The sequence below is a fragment of the Bombina bombina genome, chromosome 5 (genome assembly GCF_027579735.1).
Source record: "Bombina bombina isolate aBomBom1 chromosome 5, aBomBom1.pri, whole genome shotgun sequence".
Taxonomy (NCBI): Eukaryota; Metazoa; Chordata; class Amphibia; order Anura; family Bombinatoridae; genus Bombina; species Bombina bombina.
The window spans coordinates 449,190,520-449,212,269 of NC_069503.1; the positions used below are offsets into that span (position 1 = coordinate 449,190,520).

The 21,750-nt window shown below is 40.4% G+C and overlaps 1 protein-coding gene across 1 annotated transcript in view; it reads right to left on the bottom strand.

The window, feature by feature from the left end:
- Nucleotides 1–21,750, bottom strand: part of LOC128660461 (ATP-binding cassette sub-family A member 13-like) — a 478,364-nt gene that overhangs the window by 165,965 nt on the left and 290,649 nt on the right. The window contains exons 7-8 of the mRNA XM_053714320.1: nucleotides 19,061–19,195; nucleotides 7,513–7,616 (exon numbers count right to left, since the gene is read on the bottom strand). Coding sequence (XP_053570295.1) covers nucleotides 7,513–7,616; nucleotides 19,061–19,195 — 239 coding nt within the window. The remainder of the gene's footprint in view (nucleotides 1–7,512; nucleotides 7,617–19,060; nucleotides 19,196–21,750) is intronic.

Below are 21,750 nucleotides of genomic sequence, written 5' to 3' on the forward strand. Positions count from 1 at the left end.
CCATTTGATCCCTATAAATGTTACCCTGTATACCAACTATGTTTATTGTGCTGCGGAATCTGTTGGCGCTCTACAAATACCTGTTAATAATAATAATAATAATAATAATAGGTATAGATATATATTGTACCAAAATACCATCATATATGTGTAGAAATATGTATTTATGAATAAATAGAACATATTCTTCTATTTGAAGAACTTTGGAATGTGAAATATTCATATTTTCATGTTGGGTGAGTGCACTTGAGAATATGCGATCATGTTTGTATGGTGTTAGGCTTTTTTCCACTTTTTTTTGTTCCATTGACTTCCATTGGGGGGAAAAGGTTATTGCGTGTGCAATATTCTAAGTTCATCTTTTTACGCACGTCGGGTTAGTGCTCAAGTGAAAACAGTTTACTTTCAACTTGTAATATGAGCACAGCCAAACCGGTGAAAAAACTTACTTCTAGTGCAGTTAACGGTCAAGCGGGAGCATTAAATAATGCTCCATTTGTAATCTGACCCACAATCGGGAATTGCAAGTGGATGTTTAAAAATGTTAACCAAGGCATAATGGCCTATATGTTAAATGGGTAGCATAAAGCAGCATTAGTGTGCTCATTGTGCTCATATTACAAGTGGTCAGTTAAGAGTTGTGCTTATGCTCAATCCAAAATACCACTTTAAAATTTTGCTCTTTTAGACCTAAAATAAACAGCTATCTCTTGCTAGTTTTATTAAAAAAAAACACATGAAAATGCTATAGAAATGAAGAATTTAAGATAGATATTTAGGGTTCCACTAAACAGTGTAAACTTCTATGGAGCCTGCTTCCTTCAATGTAAGAAGCAGCAGTCATCAGATTGAACTCAGAGGTGGTGGAGAGAAATAACCCTGGAAACATTTGTTTGTGGTGATTGACAGACCCTTCTCTTGCGCGAGGGAAGGGGTGGCATAACACACTCATTTGAGTGTGCAATTGTTCATACGGGCAGCAGAGAAACAGGGTTCACAAGTTGAGAACCTTTTCTGCACGGAGTTCAGAACATCTGGTCCTTAGACTTAAAGGGATAGTCAACTCCAAAATTGGTATTGTTTAAAAAAAATAGATCATCCCTTTCTTACCCATTTCCAAGATTTGCACAGCCAACATGGTTATATTAATATACCTTTTACCTCTGTGATTACCTTGTATCTTAGCCTCTTCTGACAGCCCCCTTGTCACATGACTTTTTATTTATTGACTTGCATTTTAGCTAATTACTGCTGTTTTGTGCACAACTTCACAGGCGTGAGCACAATGTTATCTATATGACCACATAAACTAGCAGTCTCCTGTTGTGAAAAGCAAATAAAAAAGCATGTGATAAGGGGCTGTCTGTAGTGGCTTAGAAACAGGCAGAATTTTAAAGGTTTAATGTTATAAAGTATATTAATATAGCAATGTTGGTTGTGTGCAAAGCTGGGGAATTGGTAGTAACTGTCCATTTAATACTTAGGAAACAAGGCTTAATAAAGAAAATACTATATATAATTGAAAGAAGTCAAAATGGATTTTCAAGGTATCAAGGTTGATGAAAATTTAAAAAATTCATCAAAATATGCAAAAAGAAAGTATTTCTGAAGGACTGAAACAGAGTTTTTTTTAACTGTTTCATTGCAAAGTATAACTATGTCTCCTGTCTGATGTTGGGTGTTGAGATGATGTTTAGTACTAAAGATAACACAGCATGATAAGAGTGTGGTAAGGATAGCACAGTACTGGAAGAAGAATGCCTAAATTTAGTGCAGTAGGGACCCATGCTAGAGTTAATATTAACTCAGACTTAGGCCTAGATTTGGAGTTCGGCGGTAAAAGGGCTGTTAACGCTCCGCGGGCTTTTTTCTGGCCGCACCATAAATTTAACTCTGGTATCGAGAGTTCAAACAAATGCTGCGTTAGGCTCCAAAAAAGGAGCGTAGAGCATTTTTACCGCAAATGCAACTCTCGATACCAGAGTTGCTTACGGACGCGGCCGGCCTCAAAAACGTGCTCGTGCACGATTCCCCCATAGGAAACAATGGGGCTGTTTGAGCTGAAAAAAAACCTAACACCTGCAAAAAAGCAGCGTTCAGCTCCTAACGCAGCCCCATTATTTCCTATGGGGAAACACTTCCTACGTCTGCACCTAACACTCTAACATGTACCCCGAGTCTAAACACCCCTAACCTTACACTTATTAACCCCTAATCTGCCGCCCCCGCTATCGCTGACACCTGCATATTTTTTTAACCCCTAATCTGCCGCTCCGTAAACCGCCGCAACCTACGTTATCCCTATGTACCCCTAATCTGCTGCCCTAACATCGCCGACCCCTATATTATATTTATTAACCCCTAATCTGCCCCCCTCAACGTCGCTGACACCTGCCTACACTTAATAACCCCTAATCTGCCGAGCGGACCTGAGCGCTACTATAATAAAGTTATTAACCCCTAATCCGCCTCACTAACCCTATCATAAATAGTATTAACCCCTAATCTGCCCTCCCTAACATCGCCGACACCTACCTTCAATTATTAACCACTAATCTTCCGATCGGAGCTCACCGCTATTCTAATAAATGGATTAACCCCTAAAGCTAAGTCTAACCCTAACACTAACACCCCCCTAAGTTAAATATAATTTTTATCTAACGAAATAAATTAACTCTTATTAAATAAATGATTCCTATTTAAAGCTAAATACTTACCTGTAAAATAAATCCTAATATAGCTACAATATAAATTATAATTATATTATAGCTATTTTAGGATTAATATTTATTTTACAGGCAACTTTGTAATTATTTTAACCAGGTACAATAGCTATTAAATAGTTAAGAACTATTTAATAGTTACCTAGTTAAAATAATAACAAATTTACCTGTAAAATAAATCCTAACCTAAGATATAATAAAACCTAACACTACCCTATCAATAAAATAATTAAATAAACTACCTACAATTACCTACAATTAACCTAACACTACACTATCAATAAATTAATTAAACACAATTCCTACAAATAAATACAATTAAATAAACTAGCTAAAGTACAAAAAATAAAAAAGAACTAAGTTACAGAAAATAAAAAAATATTTACAAACATAAGAAAAATATTACAACAATTTTAAACTAATTACACCTACTCTAAGCCCCCTAATAAAATAACAAAGCCCCCCAAAATAAAAAATTCCCTACCCTATTCTAAATTAAAAAAGTTACAAGCTCTTTTACCTTACCAGCCCTGAACAGGGCCCTTTGCGGGGGCATGCCCCAAGAAGTTCAGCTCTTTTGCCTGTAAAAAAAAACATACAATACCCCCCCCCCAACATTACAACCCACCACCCACATACCCCTAATCTAACCCAAACCCCCCTTAAATAAACCTAACACTAATCCCCTGAAGATCTTCCTACCTTGTCTTCACCATCCAGGTATCACCGATCCGTCCTGGCTCCAAGATCTTCATCCAACCCAAGCGGGGGTTGGCGATCCATAATCCGGTGCTGAAGAGGTCCAGAAGAGGCTCCAAAGTCTTCCTCCTATCCGGCAAGAAGAGGACATCCGGACCGGCAAACATCTTCTCCAAGCGGCATCTTCGATCTTCTTCCATCCGGAGCGAAGTGGCAGGATCCTGAAGACCTCCAGCGCGGAACATCCATCCGGACCGACGACTGAACGACGAATGACTGTTCCTTTAAGGGACGTCATCCAAGATGGCGTCCCTCGAATTCCGATTGGCTGATAGGATTCTATCAGCCAATCGGAATTAAGGTAGGAATTTTCTGATTGGCTGATGGAATCAGCCAATCAGAATCAAGTTTAATCCGATTGGCTGATCCAATCAGCCAATCAGATTGAGCTCGCATTCTATTGGCTGTTCCGATCAGCCAATAGAATGTGAGCTCAATCTGATTGGCTGATTGGATCGGCCAATCGGATTGAACTAGATTCTGATTGGCTGATTCCATCAGCCAATCAGAAAATTCCTACCTTAATTCCGATTGGCTGATAGAATCCTATCAGCCAATCGGAATTCGAGGGACGCCATCTTGGATGACGTCCCTTAAAGGAACAGTCATTCGTCGTTCAGTCGTCGGTCCGGATGGATGTTCCGCGCTGGAGGTCTTCAGGATCCTGCCACTTCGCTCCGGATGGAAGAAGATCGAAGATGCCGCTTGGAGAAGATGTTTGCCGGTCCGGATGTCCTCTTCTTGCCGGATAGGAGGAAGACTTTGGAGCCTCTTCTGGACCTCTTCAGCACCGGATTATGGATCGCCAACCCCCGCTTGGGTTGGATGAAGATCTTGGAGCCAGGACGGATCGGTGATACCTGGATGGTGAAGACAAGGTAGTAAGATCTTCAGGGGATTAGTGTTAGGTTTATTTAAGGGGGGTTTGGGTTAGATTAGGGATATGTGGGTGGTGGGTTGTAATGTTGGGGGGGGGGTATTGTATGTTTTTTTTTACAGGCAAAAGAGCTGAACTTCTTGGGGCATGCCCCGCAAAGGGCCCTGTTCAGGGCTGGTAAGGTAAAAGAGCTTGTAACTTTTTTAATTTAGAATAGGGTAGGGAATTTTTTATTTTGGGGGGCTTTGTTATTTTATTAGGGGGCTTAGAGTAGGTGTAATTAGTTTAAAATTGTTGTAATATTTTTCTTATGTTTGTAAATATTTTTTTATTTTCTGTAACTTAGTTCTTTTTTATTTTTTGTACTTTAGCTAGTTTATTTAATTGTATTTATTTGTAGGAATTGTGTTTAATTAATTTATTGATAGTGTAGTGTTAGGTTAATTGTAGGTAATTGTAGGTAGTTTATTTAATTATTTTATTGATAGGGTAGTGTTAGGTTTAATTATATCTTAGGTTAGGATTTATTTTACAGGTAAATTTGTTATTATTTTAACTAGGTAGCTATTAAATAGTTCTTAACTATTTAATAGCTATTGTACCTGGTTAAAATAATTACAAAGTTGCCTGTAAAATAAATATTAATCCTAAAATAGCTATAATATAATTATAATTTATATTGTAGCTATATTAGGATTTATTTTACAGGTAAGTATTTAGCTTTAAATAGGAATCATTTATTTAATAAGAGTTAATTTATTTCGTTAGATAAAAATTATATTTAACTTAGGGGGGTGTTAGTGTTAGGGTTAGACTTAGCTTTAGGGGTTAATCCATTTATTAGAATAGCGGTGAGCTCCGATCGGAAGATTAGGGGTTAATAATTGAAGGTAGGTGTCGGCGATGTTAGGGAGGGCAGATTAGGGGTTAATACTATTTATGATAGGGTTAGTGAGGCGGATTAGGGGTTAATAACTTTATTATAGTAGCGCTCAGGTCCGCTCGGCAGATTAGGAGTTAATAAGTGTAGGCAGGTGTCGGCGACGTTGTGGGGGGCAGATTAGGGGTTAATAAATATAATATAGGGGTCGGCGGTGTTAGGGGTAGCAGATTAGGGGTACATAGGGATAACGTAGGTGGCGGCGCTTTGCGGTCGGAAGATTAGGGGTTAATTATTTTAAGTAGCTGGCGGCGATGTTGTGGGGGGCAGGTTAGGGGTTAATAAATATAATATAGGGGTCGGCGGTGTTAGGGGTAGCAGATTAGGGGTACATAAGTATAACGTAGGTGGCGGTCGGCAGATTAGGGGTTAAAAATTTTAATCGAGTGGCGGCGATGTGGGGGGAGCTCGGTTTAGGGGTACATAGGTAGTTTATGGGTGTTAGTGTACTTTAGGGTACAGTAGTTAAGAGCTTTATAAACCGGCGTTAGCCAGAAAGCTCTTAACTCCTGCTATTTTCAGGCGGCTGGAATCTTGTCGTTAGAGCTCTAACGCTCACTTCAGAAACGACTCTAAATACCGGCGTTAGAAAGATCCCATTGAAAAGATAGGCTACGCAAATGGCGTAGGGGGATCTGCGGTATGGAAAAGTTGCGGCTGAAAAGTGAGCGTTAGACCCTTTAATCACTGACTCCAAATACCAGCGGGCGGCCAAAACCAGCGTTAGGAGCATCTAACGCTGGTTTTGACGGCTACCGCCGAACTCCAAATCTAGGCCTAAGTGATCTGCTCTTAGCATATGCTATACAGATCGGAAATTATATTGTGGCAGAATTTACTCCAAAGTCTACACATGAAGTGTTGAAATGCACCTGTGCTTGATTTTTTTAATGAGAAGACCCTAGCATTTATTTTCCTGACCTGTCCTCCTTATTATGACCCCTGCTTGTTTTTATGGATTACGTTTCTGGCTTTAAGAGACATGATACCCAAATGTGGAAGAATTTGAAAGTGATGTATCATAGCTGTAAAAAATCTGACTAGAAAATATCACCTGAAGATCTCTTTTTAAAAAAGAAAAATATTTTACCTATTGTAATTGGACTTTAAGCAGCCAATCAGGATACTAGTACTGGGTCTTTCAAGGGAGCAGGCATCTGGTAAGTGCAGGCACAGTCATGTTGTTTATCTATTCAGTTTAGGGAAGTTTACAATTAAATTTGTGGAGATTTCAGTGAACTAACATGAGACCAGACTGCTGATGCTGATACGCTTTTTTTTTTTTGTTATTAATTTACAGCTGGGCAGTAGCTGAAGTATAACTGTTAACATAACACTTACTCAGGTTAGTTGAAGAAATTTTGGGGTAAAATTTCTTCTTTTTTTACATAGAGATGTTTAGGTGATAAATTCTTGTCAGTTTTTAGTTATGCTGTATCACTTTCAAGTTATTTAGCATATGAGTATTATGTCCCTTTAACCCCTATCTGCACTGCTAATTTTGAACTGTGTATACTGATACTGACCACTGAAATGCTACTTGGAATACCTGTTTGTCTACACCATATGTTTTGACGCCTGTTTTCTGTTCCTGGCTAGTCTCCTGTGCGCACCATGGGTACTGACACTTGCTTCTGGTCCTGCTCTTCTAGTTCAATGGTCTGCTTCTGACTGTAGCTTGCAGAACATTTTCCTCTACATTGGTACCAGCTAAACAGCAAGGTAACCCCCTTTTTACCTTATAGCAAGATATGATGTGTAGGGCATCTTACAAAACTATAGTTTTCAATAGTAAAATCATCCACTAACAAAATGCTAACAAAATGCTGAAAAAGAAGAGATACTTAGTAAAGTTAAATCACCATCTCACCATCACAGAGAGACCCATCAGTAACTTCATGAGCATCTATGAATCTAGGACATTGTATTGTTCATAATAAAAATGATTGCAATAGAATATAATATTCATGCATGAGTTACCTTTTAAACTTGTTATTAGGTGTGCATTTTAATTTTCTATTAATTTCTTGTGATCTATAGGTATTTTGATTTATAATGATTTTGTACTGTTGTTTATAGTGTTTTTGGCATTTGAAAACCTTGAAAAAAAGCCACTTTACATTAGAATTATGAAGAATTTGAAGGTGGACATTATTAGATCTTTCCATTATTTAAACATACCAGTTGAAATGATCATAACACCTGTTATTTACCTGTGAGATGTAAGCACTGCTGCACAACCACCTTGGACTTCCTTTGTGATTGTGTTCCAAAGGCAACGTTTAGAGCAAGGATCCATACCAGTGCTTGGTTCATCCTAAAGAAAATTCCTATAAGTAAATATCAACTGATATAAAGATATAATTTATTTACATTTTGTTGCGTATTTAAGTGCATATTATATTTTTCCTAAAAATAACCATATTTTCCTATAATGTTAATTTAACAAAGTGTTGATTAATAAATTGCTGAACTTATCAATGTTATTAAACAGATACTGTATTTAACATAATCACCGGGTATATAATTGTATAAAAATGAACATGCATTGCAACATGTATTGTAATTCCAGTAATTCAGTCCAAAGACCTTTTATTGTGCAGCAAGTGGGAAGAAAGTTAGGGAAGTGCTGCAGTTTTTTTTTCACTTTCAATGCCCCCATGATCGGCACTATACATAATGCGGTCATGCTGCTGTGAGTCTGCGACTTCCCCCACAAGTGGAGATACAGAGGTCATCAACTATGCTGCATTCTACGGCACCAATACGCTCGCCTAACATCGAGGCCGCGGACCTAAATACCCTCTCCTTATTTATAAAAAAGCTGTCAAAAAGTTGCACACAAAGTACGGGGCGATGAGCAGCGGACTATTGTTAACTAGCAGTCATCAATCTCGCTGCTATTCGGCTTTTTCCCAACTTTATTTATACCCTATCACTAAACAATGCCACTATAATAAAATGTTTAACCCCTATCCCGCCACTCCCAGACCCCGCCGCAACTAAATAAAGTTATTAACCCCCATCCCGCTGCTCTCGGAGCCCACCGCAACGCTAATAAAGTTATTAACCTCTATCCCTCTGCTTCCGGAGCCCACCGCAACTCTAATAAAGTTATTAACCCCTATCCCTCTGCTCCCAGAGCCCACCGCAACTCTAATAAAGTTATTAACTCCTATCCCTTCGCTCAAGGAGCCCACCGCAACTAAATAAATGTATTAACCTCTAAACCCCCGGGCATCCCACATCACTACCACTTGCTAAACCTATTAACCCCTAAAACACCAGCCTCTACCTCGCCATAAACTAAATTAAGCTATTAACCCCTAAACCTAACAACCCGCTAACTTTACATTAAATATTAACTCATTCCTATCTTACAATAAATTTAAACTTACCTTTAGAATTAAAATAAACAATATTAAACTACTAATTAACCTACCCTAACTATTATCCTACAATTACATTAAACTATATTAAACTATTAATTAACCTACCCTAACTATTATACTAAAATTAAATTAAACTAACAATTAAATTAACTATATTACATATTTAAAAACCTAACCCTACTCAAATTATTTAAATCTACTATTAAAAACTACTAAGTTACAAAAAATAACAACTAAGTTACACAAAACAAAAAATTAATTATCAAATATTTAAACTAATTACACCTAATAGAATAGCCCTATCAAAATAAAAAAGCCCCCAAAATAAAAATAAAAAACCTAGCCTACACTAAACTACCAATGGACGATAACTTTTTCATCGTCTGATTCACGGAGATCACACCAGTGTTTTATAAGGAGCTGCATGGTGGATACAGAGGAAAGAGGATACAATATACAGACAGAATAAGTATTTTTTAAATTGTCTAGAAAAGTAATAAAGTGTATACCCCTGTTTGTGGGGATGGACTTCCTAAACTTTTAAAGGTTATGTGTATCACCTTTTGTTATTGTACGAAGTGGCAGTAGATAACGTTATTTGTAATCTTTACTGTTGGTATTTGGATTACTGTTATATTTGTTATATTTGTTGTGGCTCTGCCTTGGGATTGTGTTAAAGCAATAACTGTTACTTAAAAGGGCCTTTTGCGGGGCATTGCCCCAAAGAAATTAGCTCTTTTACCTGTTAAAAAAAATACAAATACCCCCCCAACAGTAAAACCCACCACCCACACAACCAACACCCCCAAATAAAAACCTATCTAAAAAAATCTAAGCTCCCCATTGCCCTGAAAATGGCATTTTTATGGGCATTGCTCTTAAAAGGGCATTCAGCCCTTTTACTGCCCAAAGTCCCTAACTGAAAAATAAAACCCACCCAATAAACCCTTAAAAAAACCTAACACTAACCCCCAAAGATCCACTTACAGTTTTCGAAGACCGGACATACATCCTCATCCAAGTGGCAGAAGTCCTCAGCGAAGCCGGCAGAAGTCTTCATCCAAGCGGGCCGAAGTCTTCATTCAAGCGGGCAGAAGTCTTCATCCAGACGGCATCTTCTATCTTCATCCATCCGGCACGGAGCGGCTCCATCTTTAAGACATCCGGCGTGGAGCATCCTCTTCTTACGACGTCTCTTGAAGAGAGAAGTTTCCTTTAAATGATGTCATCCAAGATGGCATCTCTTAAATTCCGATTGGCTGATAGAATTATATCAGCTAATTGGAATTCAAGGGGAAAAAATCCTATTGACTGTTGCAATCAGCCAATAGGATTGAGCTTTCATCCTATTGGCTGATCCAATCAGCCAATAGAATTGAGCTTGCATTCTATTGACTATTCCATTCAGCCAATAGTGTTATGTCAGAAATCTTTTGCAAGCATATTTACATGTCCCTAAAATCCTTTTTTGGTTCTAAACAATGTTGTCTGTCAATGTGTTTATTTATACCACAATAACAGAATTTATGCTTACCTGATAAATTACTTTCTCTTACGGTGTATCCAGTCCACGGATTCATCCTTACTTGTGGGATATTCTCAATCCCTACAGGAAGTGGCAAAGAGAGCACACAGCAAAGCTCCCCTCAGGCTCCGCCCTTCCAGTCATTCGACTGATGGTTAGGAGAAAAAGGAGAACCATAGGGTGCAGTGGTGACTGTAGTTATTTTAAATTAAATTTGAACCTGACTTAAATGTCAGGGCGGGCCATGGACTGGATACACCGTAAGAGAAAGTAATTTATCAGGTAAGCATAAATTCTGTTTTCTCTTACTTGGTGTATCCAGTCCACGGATTCATCCTTACTTGTGGGATACCAATACCAAAGCTTTAGGACATGGATGAAGGGAGGGAACAAGTCAGGTCACCTAAATGGAAGGCACCACTGCTTGCAAAACCTTTCTCCCAAAAATAGCCTCTGAAGAAGCAAAAGTATCGAATTTGTAAAATTTGGCGAATGTATGCAGTGAAGACCAAGTCGCTGCCTTACAAATCTGTTCAACAGAAGCCTCATTCTTGAAAGCCCATGTGGAAGCCACAGCTCTGGTGGAATGAGCTGTAATTCGTTCGGGAGGCTGCTGTCCAGCAGTCTCATAAGCCAATCGGATGATGCTTTTCAGCCAAAAGGAAAGAGAGGTGGCAGTCGCTTTCTGACCTCTCCTCTTACCAGAATAGACAACAAAAAAGGATGATGTTTGTCTGAAATCTTTAGTTGCTTTTAAATAGAATTTTAAAGCACGAACCACGTCAAGATTGTGTAAAAGTCGTTCCTTCCTAGAAACTGGATTAGGACACAGAGAAGGAACAATGATTTCCTGGTTAATATTCTTATTAGAAACCACTTTTGGAAGAAAACCAGGTTTGGTACGCAAAACAACCTTATCTGCATGGAACACCAGATAGGGTGAATCACACTGCAAAGCAGACAATTCAGAAACTCTTCGAGCAGAAGAAATGGCTACTAATAACAAAACTTTCCAAGATAATAACTTAATATCTATGGAATGCAAAGGTTCAAACGGAACCCCTTGAAGAACTGAAAGAACTAAATTTAGACTCCAAGGAGGAGCCACAGGCTTGTAAACAGGCTTGATTCTAACTAGGGCCTGTGCAAACACCTGCACGTCTGGTACAGCTGCCAGGCGCTTATGTAACAGGATAGACAGAGCAGATATCTGTCCCTTTAAGGAACTAGCTGACAGACCTTTCTCCAATCCTTCTTGGAGAAAAGCTAATATCCTTGGAATCCTAACCTTACTCCACGAGTAACCCTTGGATTCACAACAACCAAGATATTTCCGCCATATCTTATGGTAAATTTTCCTGGTGACAGGCTTTCTGGCCTATATCAGAGAGTGTCTATAACTGATTCAGAGAAACCACGCTTAGCTAGAATTAAGCGTTCACTCTCCAAGCAGTCAGTTGCAGAGAAACTAGATTTGGATGCTTGAAAGGACCTTGAATTAGAAGATCCTGCCTCGATGGCAGTTTCCATGGTGGGACCGATGACATGTCCACTAGGTCTGCATACCAAGTCCTGCGTGGCCACGCAGGCGCTATCAGAATTACAGAAGCCTTCTCCTGTTTGATTCTGGCTATTAGCCGAGGGAGAAGAGGATACGGTGGAAAGACATAAGCTAGACTGAATGACCAAGGCGCTGTTAAAGCATCTATCAATGCCGCCTTGTGATCCCTGGATCTGGATCCGTAAAGGGGAAGTTTGGTGTTCTGACGGGACGCCATCAGATCCAATTCTGGAATGCCCCATAGCTGGGTCAGCTGAACAAAAACCTCCGGGTGGAGTTCCCACTCCCCCGGATGAAAAGTCTGACGACTTAGAAAATCCGCCTCCCAGTTGTCTACCCCTGGGATGTGAATTGCAGATAGATGGCAGGAGTGATCCTCCGCCCATTTGATGATCTTGGATACTATCTTCATCACTAGGGAACTCTTTGTTCCTCCCTGATGATTGATGTACGCTACAGTCGTGATGTTGTCCGACTGAAATCTGATGAATTTGGCCTCCGCTAGTTGAGGCCACGCCTGGAGCGTGTTGAATATCGCTCTCAGCTCCAAAATGTTTATCGGGAGAAGAGATTCTTCCCGAGACCATAGACCCTGAGCCTTCAGGGAGTTCCAGACCGCACCCCAGCCTAACAGACTGGCATCGGTCGTGACAATGATCCACTCCGGTCTGCGGAAACTCATCCCCTGAGACAGGTGATCTTGAGACAACCACCAGAGAAGAGAGTCTCTGGTTTTCTGGCCCATTTGTATTTGAGGAAATAAATCTGCATAATCCCCATTCCACTGCTTGAGCATGCACAGTTGCAGTGGTCTGAGATGAATTCCGGCAAAAGGGACTATGTCCATTGCCGCAACTATTAAACCAATTACCTCCATGCACTGAGCCACAGAAGGCCGAGGAATGGAATGAAGAGCTTGGCAAGTATTCAACAGTTTTGACTTCCTGACCTCTGTCAGAAAGATTTTCATTTCTACCGAGTCTATTAGTGTTCCCAGGAAGGGAACCCTTGTAAGCGGGGACAGAGAACTTTTTTCTACGTTTACCTTCCACCCGTGAGACCTTAGAAAGGCCAGAACAATGTCCGTATGAGCCTTGGCTCTGTGGAAAGACGACGCCTGTATTAATATGTCATCTAGGTAAGGTGCTACTGCAATGCCCCGCGGTCTTAGCACCGCCAGAAGGGACCCTAGCACCTTTGTGAAAATTCTGGGAGTGGTGGCCAACCCAAAAGGAAGTGCCACAAACTGGTAATGTTTGTCCAGAAAGGCGAACCTTAGGAACTGATGGTGATCTTTGTGGATAGGAATATGTAGGTACGCATCCTTTAGATCCACGGTAGTCATATATTGACCTTCCTGGATCATCGGCATGTTTAGAATCTTTAGATCTAGGATTGGCCTGGAAGTTCCCTCCTTTTTGGGAACTACGAACAGGTTTGAGTAAAAGCCCAGTCCTTGTTCTGCAATTGGAACTGGGTGTATTACTCCCATTTTTAGGAGATCTTCTACACAGCGTAAGAATGCCTGTTTCTTTGTTTGGTCTGAAGACAAACGAGAAATGTGGAACCTTCCCCTTGGGGGAGAATCCTTGAATTCTAGAAGGTACCCCTGAGCAACTATTCCTAATGCCCAGGGATCCGGAACGTCTCTTGCCCAAGCCTGAGCAAAGAGAGAAAGTCTGCCCCCTACTAGATCCGGTCCCGGATCGGAGGCTACCCCTTCATGCTGTCTTGGTAGCAGGAGCAGGCTTCTTGGCCTGTTTACCCTTATTCCAGCCCTGCAAGGGTTTCCAGGTTGCTTTGGGCTGGGAAGCGTTATCTTGCTTTGCGACAGCAGAGGTTGCAGCAGGTCCGCTCCTGAAGTTGCGAAAGGAGCGAAAATTAGCCTTGTTTTTAGCCTTAAACGGCCTATCTTGTGGAAGGGCATGGCCCTTGCCCCCAGTGATATCTGAAATAATTTCTTTCAGCTCTGGGCCGAAAAGGGTTTTCCCCTTGAAGGGAATATTTAACAGTTTTGTTTTGGACGACACATCCGCCGACCACTTGAGCCAAAGCACTCTTCGCGCCATGATGGCAAAACCTGAGTTTTTCGCCGCTAGTTTAGCTAACTGGAGAGCGGCATCAGTGATAAAAGAATTAGCCAGCCTTAGAGCATGAATTCTATCCATGACCTCATCGTATGAAGTCTCCCTCTGGAGGGACTCCTCCAGGGCCTCGAACCAAAAGAGCCGCTGCAGGAATAATGCAGGCAATTGGTTGAAGCAGAAAACCTTGCTGAACAAAAATTTTCTTCAGCAATCCTTCCAATTTTTTATCCATAGGATCTTTGAAAGCACAACTGTCCTCTATTGGTATAGTTGTATGCTTAGCAAGTGTTGAAACAGCCCCCTCTACCTTAGGGACCATCTGCCACTCGTCCCGCCTGGGGTCGTTTATGGGGAACATTTTCTTAAAGATAGGGGGGGGAACAAAGGGTACACCTGGTCTCTCCCACTCCCTAGTCACAATATCCGCCACCCTCTTTGGGATCGGAAATGCCTCAGTGTATACAGGGACCTCTAAAAACCTGTCCATCTTACGCAATTTTTCTGGGACCACCATGGGGTCACAATCATCCAGCGTAGCTAAAACCTCCTTAAGCAGGACGCGGAGGTGTTACAGCTTAAATTTAAACGCTAAGGAATCTGAATCTACCCACTGAGAAACTTTACCTGTATCAGATATTTCTCCCTCTGACAGACCTTCCCTCACTGCTACTTCTGAGTTTTGTGAGGGTACTACAGATAAATCATCCAAAGCTTCTGATTGCGCTTTTTTGGAAAAACTGTCAGTTTGGATAAAAATGCTGCAAGGGAATTATCCATTACTGCTGCTAATTGTTGTAAAGTAATAGGGGCCAATGCGCTAGAGGTACTAGGCATCGCTTGTGCTGGCGTAACTGGTGTCGACACATGGGGAGAGGAAGAAGGACTATCCTCATTACCCTCTGTTAAAGAATCATCTTGGGCTACATTTTTAAGTGTCACTGGATGGTCTTTAAAATGCTTAGATGTTTTAGCACACTTAACACATAAATGCAATGGGGGTACCGCCATGGCTTTTAAACATAAAGAACAAGGTCTATCTGAAGTCTCAGACATGTTTGACAGACTTATACAGCACTACAATACAGAAAAAAAACACTTTTTGAAAAAACGTTACTGTGTCTTTAAATAATAAAAAGCACACACTTTTTTACCAAATCACCAAAAAACATCCGATCTTTATGAAAATTTCACCACATGATCCTAATGCTTTGAAATGATTGCACACAAATTTTCAAATCAATTAACCCCTTATTGACCAAACCGGAGCAAATTGCAGTAAACAACCGGTTTAACACACTACAGCACGGTGCCACAGTCTTTGCTGTGGCCCTACCTTCCTTTAGGGTTATTTGTAGCAGAAATATAAGCCTCCTTGATGTCCTCCTGCACTCTCAGGACTCTACACGTGAAGCTGCATGAAGCTGTCTTGAAAATCAACTGCGCAACTGAGGCGCGAAAATGAGGCCCCCTCCCTCTTCAGTCCAGAGTTATGGGGCCTTCCTGAGTCAGACTAGGCATCTAATAATATGACAGGCATAATAAAAACCCCAAAAGTGTTTCCAACATTTAAAACACTTGAACAAATATAAGATTCCATTAATAAAATAATCGATTTAGCCCATCACAGTGTCTACCAGTATTTAAGCCCTTAACTGAAGCCATCCTTCTATACTGCGTCTCAGAAAATGGCTTACCTTCCCTCATGGGGATTTCTGTCAGTCTTCTAGCATTACCAGGTCTTGTTAGAAATAAATGACTGAGCATACCTTAAGCAGTTAAGCCTGCAAACTGTTCCCCCCAACTGAAGTTCTCCGGTACTCAACAGTCCTGTGTGGGAACAGCAATGGATTTTAGTTACAACATGCTAAAATCTTTTTACTCTCAGCAGAAATCTTCATCACTTTCTGCCTCAGAGTAAATAGTACAAACCGGCACTATTTTAAAATAACAAACTCTTGATTGAAGAAATAAAACTACAAATCTAACACCACAAACTCTTTACCCTCCCGTGGAGATGCTACTTGTTAGAGCGGCAAAGATAATGACTGGGGGGGCGGAGCCTGAGGGGAGCTATATGGACAGCTTTGCTGTGTGCTCTCTTTGCCACTTCCTGTAGGGATTGAGAATATCCCACAAGTAAGGATGAATCTGTGGACTGGATACACCAAGTAAGAGAAATGTATAAAGTGTAAATTTATTATTATTCTGAGGAGTAATAATTGCAAATATAGCATGTTATCATGATATCATATGAATTTATTTGCAATCAATGGATATTTTAAGAGCTGGGCCAGTTTTCTCTCTGTACCTGTGTAACCCCTCCTGATTGCAATCTAGTTTTAAAAAGCACCCCTACACAGGTGTTATAAAATGGGTTGGCATATAAAATAACATTTCTCACTGAAAAAGAAATTCAAGAGAAGGAAGAAATACACTGAAAATAGCATGACATTAAAGAGGTGATTTAAATTTCTGCTGTATTTGAATCATGACAGTTTAATGTTAGGTGGGCTATCCCTTTGAGCTATCAGTTTAAGATTATATTTTATCAAACATAAATTCGAATTTTAAAATCATTGTCTAAAATATTATACTGTGTGTCCTAATGTCAGCATCAATGTGTATCTTTAATACTAATTTCACATAGAGATACTTTCAAAGTATAGTACACAATGTAACAAATGGCACTTACAAGTTCTGATGAGTGATCAATGACTTAAGTATCGAGCAATTTGATTCGTTAGTGATCATTTAAAATGTATATTTGTATCAGATTTGCTGATGTCATAAATCTTGTGACTATGCATATTCCAATAGAATTTGAGCAGCTCTCATCCTATTGGCTGTTCCAGCCAATAGGATGAGAGCTCAGTCCTATTGGCTGATTGGAACAGCCAAAAGGGTGAGAGCTGCTCAAATCCTATTGGCTGATTGGAACCGCCAATAGGATTTTAGCAGCTCTAATCCTATTGGCTGATTGAAATCTTTCAGCCAATAGGAATGCAAGGGATGCCAACTTTGATGACGTAATTTGCATTGAAGTTCCAGTTTACGGCGGCGACCATATGATGAGGAGCTCCGTGCCGGATGTCTTCAGTATGGACCCTCTCCGCACCGGATGGATGAAGATAGAAGATGCCGTCTGGATGAAGATTTCTTGCCGACTGGATGAGGACTTCTCCGGCTGAATGAAGGTGGAAGAGACCGCCCGGATGAAGACTTCTTGCCACCTAGATGATGACTTCTCTGGCTCCGGATGGATCCTTCAAGCGGGACTTCAAGAACTGTAAGTGGATCTCGTGGGTTAGTGTTAGGTTTATTTAAGGTTTTTTTTGGGTGGGTTTTATTTTTAGATTAGGGTCTGGGCAGTAAAAGAGCTAAATGCCCTTTTAAGGGCAATGGGGAGCTTAGTTTATTTTAGATAGGTTTTTTAATTGGAGGTGTTGGTTGGTTCGGTGGTGGGTTTTACTGTTGGAGGTGTTTGTATTTTTTTTTTTTACAGGTAAAAGAGCTGATTTCTTTGGGGCAATGCCCCACAAAATGCCCTTTTAAGGGCCATTGGTAGTTTATTGTAGGCTAGGGTTTTTTATTTTGGGGGGGCTTTTTTATTTTAATAGGGCTAATAGATTAGGTGTAATTCTTTTTTTATTTTTGATAATGTGTTTTTTTTTTCGTAATTTAGTGTTTTTTATTTTTTGTAACTTTTTTTTTGTTAATTTAGTAATTTTTAATAAGGTTAAATAGTATATTTAAATAATTTGAGTAGGGTTTTTTAATATGTAATTTAGTTAATTTAATTGCTAGTTTAATTTAATTGTGGGATAATAGTAAGGGTTGGTTAATTAATAGTTTTAAATTAGTTTCTTTTAATTCAACAGGTAAGTTTAAATTTATTTTAAGGTAGGGATGTTGTAATTTTAATTTAAAGTTAGCGGGTTGTTAGGTTTAGGGGTTAATAGCTTAATTTAGTTTATGGCGATATGGGGGGCTGGTGGTTTAGGGGTTAATAGGTTTAGTTAGTGGTAGTGATGTGGGAGGCCCGAGGTTTAGGGGTTAATATGTTTATTTAGTGATGCGGCGGTGGAGCAGCGGGATAGGGATTAATATATTTTATTTAGGTTGCAGTGGGGTCCGGGAGCAGCCGAACAGGGTTAATAACTTTATTTAGGTTGCGGCGGGGTCCGGAAGCGGCAGAATAGGGGTTAAACATTTTAGTATATTGGCGGGGTTTAGTGACAGTATAAATAAAGTTGGTAAAAAGCCAAATAGACGCGAGATCTATGACTACTAGTTAACAACAGTCCGATGCTCATCTCCCCGTACTTGGAGCGTGTCTTTTTGCTGCCTTTTTTTTATAAATATGGAGACCATATACAGGTCTGTGGCCACGATGTTAGGCGAGCGTATTGATGGAGTCGAATGCAACACAGTTGACGGCTTGATAGATATCCCTCTTTCTGTCCTCCCAACTCATTGCAATAATATTGTGCTCCAAAGACTCCCCTAGCATCCATGGGGCCCCTTTATTAGCCACCACTAGTGAATATTCAATAGAACCCATGGTACAGTTCTACATAGCACCCCTTTGTGGTTCTCTTTTTTTTTTTTTTACCATGTTTAGGTTGGACTACATTCCCTCTTTTAAGTAATTGTCAGGAGTTTTAAGGTGGGTATGTATAATGAAATGTGGAGCTGGTAACAGTAAGAGGGTAGGGAGGTTAAAGTTAATGCAGTATAAGGGAAGTCTAGGAGTTATTGAGTTAATTAAATTAGAAGGTGTTGTTATATGTTTTAATTTGCTAGAAGGTTTTTATGTACAAGAAGCAAGAGTTTTTTGTATTAAGGTTTAATAAGCTAGGGATGTCAGAGTTAGGAGTATATTGTGTTATCATTAAAAAAAACTGCTAAGTTGTTTCAAGACTAGACTAGACCACAAATAAGATTTTTTTTCAGATAAAATGTGTCATAAGTACAGTAAATGTAATTGTCTTGTTAACTAATATTCTCAGTATTATATGTGCAAAAATATGAATAGCTTTTTCTAATAATGTAAAATAAGCCCAAATTCACAACTTGAACAGAGAATAAAAAATGGGGAAAACAAATATCAAAGTGCTAGTTGTAGTAACCAGACACTCAGAATGAAGTCCAGTATTTACCCTGAATCATACATGGTGTGTAGAACAGAATGCTTACCAGGAGCAGTATGTGAGGCTTTCCAATCAAAGCTATTGCTGTAGACAGTTTTCTCTTTGTGCCTCCACTGTAAGTACCAACAAGTTTGTTAATGTCACTATCAAGAAGTAGACGTCTAGATAAATCCCCTGACACCTGGAATTAAAAATAAATAAACATTATAATTGATACAGTATATATGAAATTACTTTCAATTCAATGAATCACTTCAGAAAATATAATAGGAGCCACTTTATTATTCAGGGGATTTCATAGACATTTACTGAATAGGATGCCATTCAGACTTATTGATTCAATTTAGAAGCTGAGCGCCCAATATGTTTTTTTTTTGTTAGTTTTTTTTTTGTTAGTTTTTTTTTTTACTTAAACAGTAATATCAATTTATCAATTTAAAAATGTTGTATTATTATTATTATTATTATCGGTTATTTGTAGAGCGCCAACAGATTCCGCAGCGCTATAAACAAAGGGGGAGTACAACAAAACAATTATATGGTAGAGGGCCCTGCCAAGAGTTGCACTGTTGTAGTCAGCTCTTAAGAAGGTGATCCACAAACAGCTGGACTATTAGGCTTACATGCTAAGAGGGTTCAGGGGGTTGCAGTGGAGGAGAGGAACTGGTATTAGGAAAGGTTAGCGTAGGTTGTATGCGTCCCTGAACAGTAGAGTCTTTAGGGAGCACTTGAAGCTTTTAAAACTAGAAGAGAGTCTTATGGAGCGAGGCAGAGAGTTCCACAAGATGGGAGCCAGTCTGGAGAAGTCCTGCAAACGGGAGTGTGATGAGGTGACAAGAGAGGAGGAGAGTAGGAGGTCATGAGCAGAGCGAAGGGGACGGGAGGGAGAGTATCTGGAGACAAGGTCTGAGATGTAGGGGGGAGCAGTGCAGTTGAGGGCTTTGTATGTCAGAGTGAGGGTTTTGTGTTTGATCCTAGAGGCAAGAGGAAGCCAGTGAAGGGATTGGCAGAGAGGCGCAGCAGATGAAGAGCGACGTGTAAGGAAGATGAGTCTGGCAGAGGCATTCATTATGGATTGTAAAGGAGCTAGGTGGCAGGTGGGGAGACCAGAGAGGACAGAGTTGCAGTAATCAAGGCGGGAAAGAATGAGAGAGTGGATTAAAATCTTAGTTGTGTCTTGTGTAAGGAAGTGTCTAATTTTAGAGATGTTTTTAAGGTGAAAGCGGCAGGCTTTAGCCAATGACTGAATGTGAGGAGTGAATGAAAGATCTGAGTCGAATGTGACCCTGAGACATCGGGCGTGCGGGGTAGGGGTAATGATGGAGTTGTCGACAGTTATAGAGATATTGGGGGTGGAGATTTTGGAAGAAGGGGGGAAAATGAGGAGCTCAGTTTTGGAGAGATTTAGCTTGAGGTAGTGAGAGGACATCCAGGAAGAGATGTGAGAAAGACAGTTAGTGACACGGGTTAGCAAGGAAGGAGATAGTTCTGGTGTAGAGAAGTAGATTCGGGTGTCATCGGCATACAAATGATATTGGAAACCATGGGACTTAATTAGGGAACCTAGTGATGACGTATAGATTGAGAAGAGAAGGGGACCGAGGACAGAGCCTTGCGGTACTCCGACAGAAAGTGGTGACGGGGCAGAGGAGGCCCCAGAGAAGGCTACACTGAAGGTACGGTTTGACAGATAGGAAGAGAGCCACGAAAGGGCTGTGTCACAGATGCCGAAGGATTGGAGGGTTTGGAGCAGAAGAGGGTGGTCGACAGTGTCAAAGGCTGCGGACAGATCAAGGAGGATAAGCAGAGAGAAGTGGCCTTTTGATTTGGCTGTAAGTAGGTCGTTGGTGACCTTAACAATAGCTGTCTCTGTGGAGTGATAGGGACGAAATCCAGATTGCAGCGGGTCAAGAAGGGAGTTTAACGTAAGGAAATGGGATAGGCGTGCATATACTAGTTTTTCGAGAAGCTTTGAAGCAAGAGGGAGGAGGGAAATTGGGCGGTAGTTGGATGGGGAGGTAGGATCAAGGGAAGGTTTTTTGAGGATAGGTGTGACCAGCGCATGTTTCATTGATGAGGGAAATGTACCAGTGCTGAGGGAGAGGTTGAAAATGTGTGTTAGTATAGGGGTAAGGGTAGCAGAAAGAGAGGGGAGCAGCTGTGAGGGGATAGGGTCAAGGGGACAGGTAGTGAGGTGAGAGCGCAGTATAAGTGCTGAAACTTCATCCTCAGTAACATGGGAGAATGAACTAAGTTTCAGGTTATGAGGGTTGTGGTTGGGTGAGAGTATTTGAGGGGGGGAGAGAATGGAATTGTGTTGAGAGCTGATTTCATGTCTGATGGAGTCAATTTTGTTAATGAAGTGACTGGCAAAGTCTTGGGCTGACAGAGAAGTTGTAATAGGAAGTGGGGGAGGGCGGAGGAGAGTATTGAAAGTGGAGAACAGACGTTTTGGGTTTGAAGAAAGATTAGAGATAAGGGTAGAGAAGTAGTGTTGCTTGTGGAGATTAAGGGCAGAGTAGTAGGAGTTCAAGATTAATTTGTAATGAAGAAAATCAGCAGAACTCCGTGATTTTCTCCAATGCCGTTCAGCAGTACGGGAACATCTGCGTAGGTACCGTGTCAGAGGAGTATGCCAGGGCTGGGGATGAGTGTGTGATTTCCTAGCAGAAGTAAGAGGGGCGAGATTGTCAAGGACGGATATAAGGGTGGAGTTATAGTGGCAGATAGATTGTT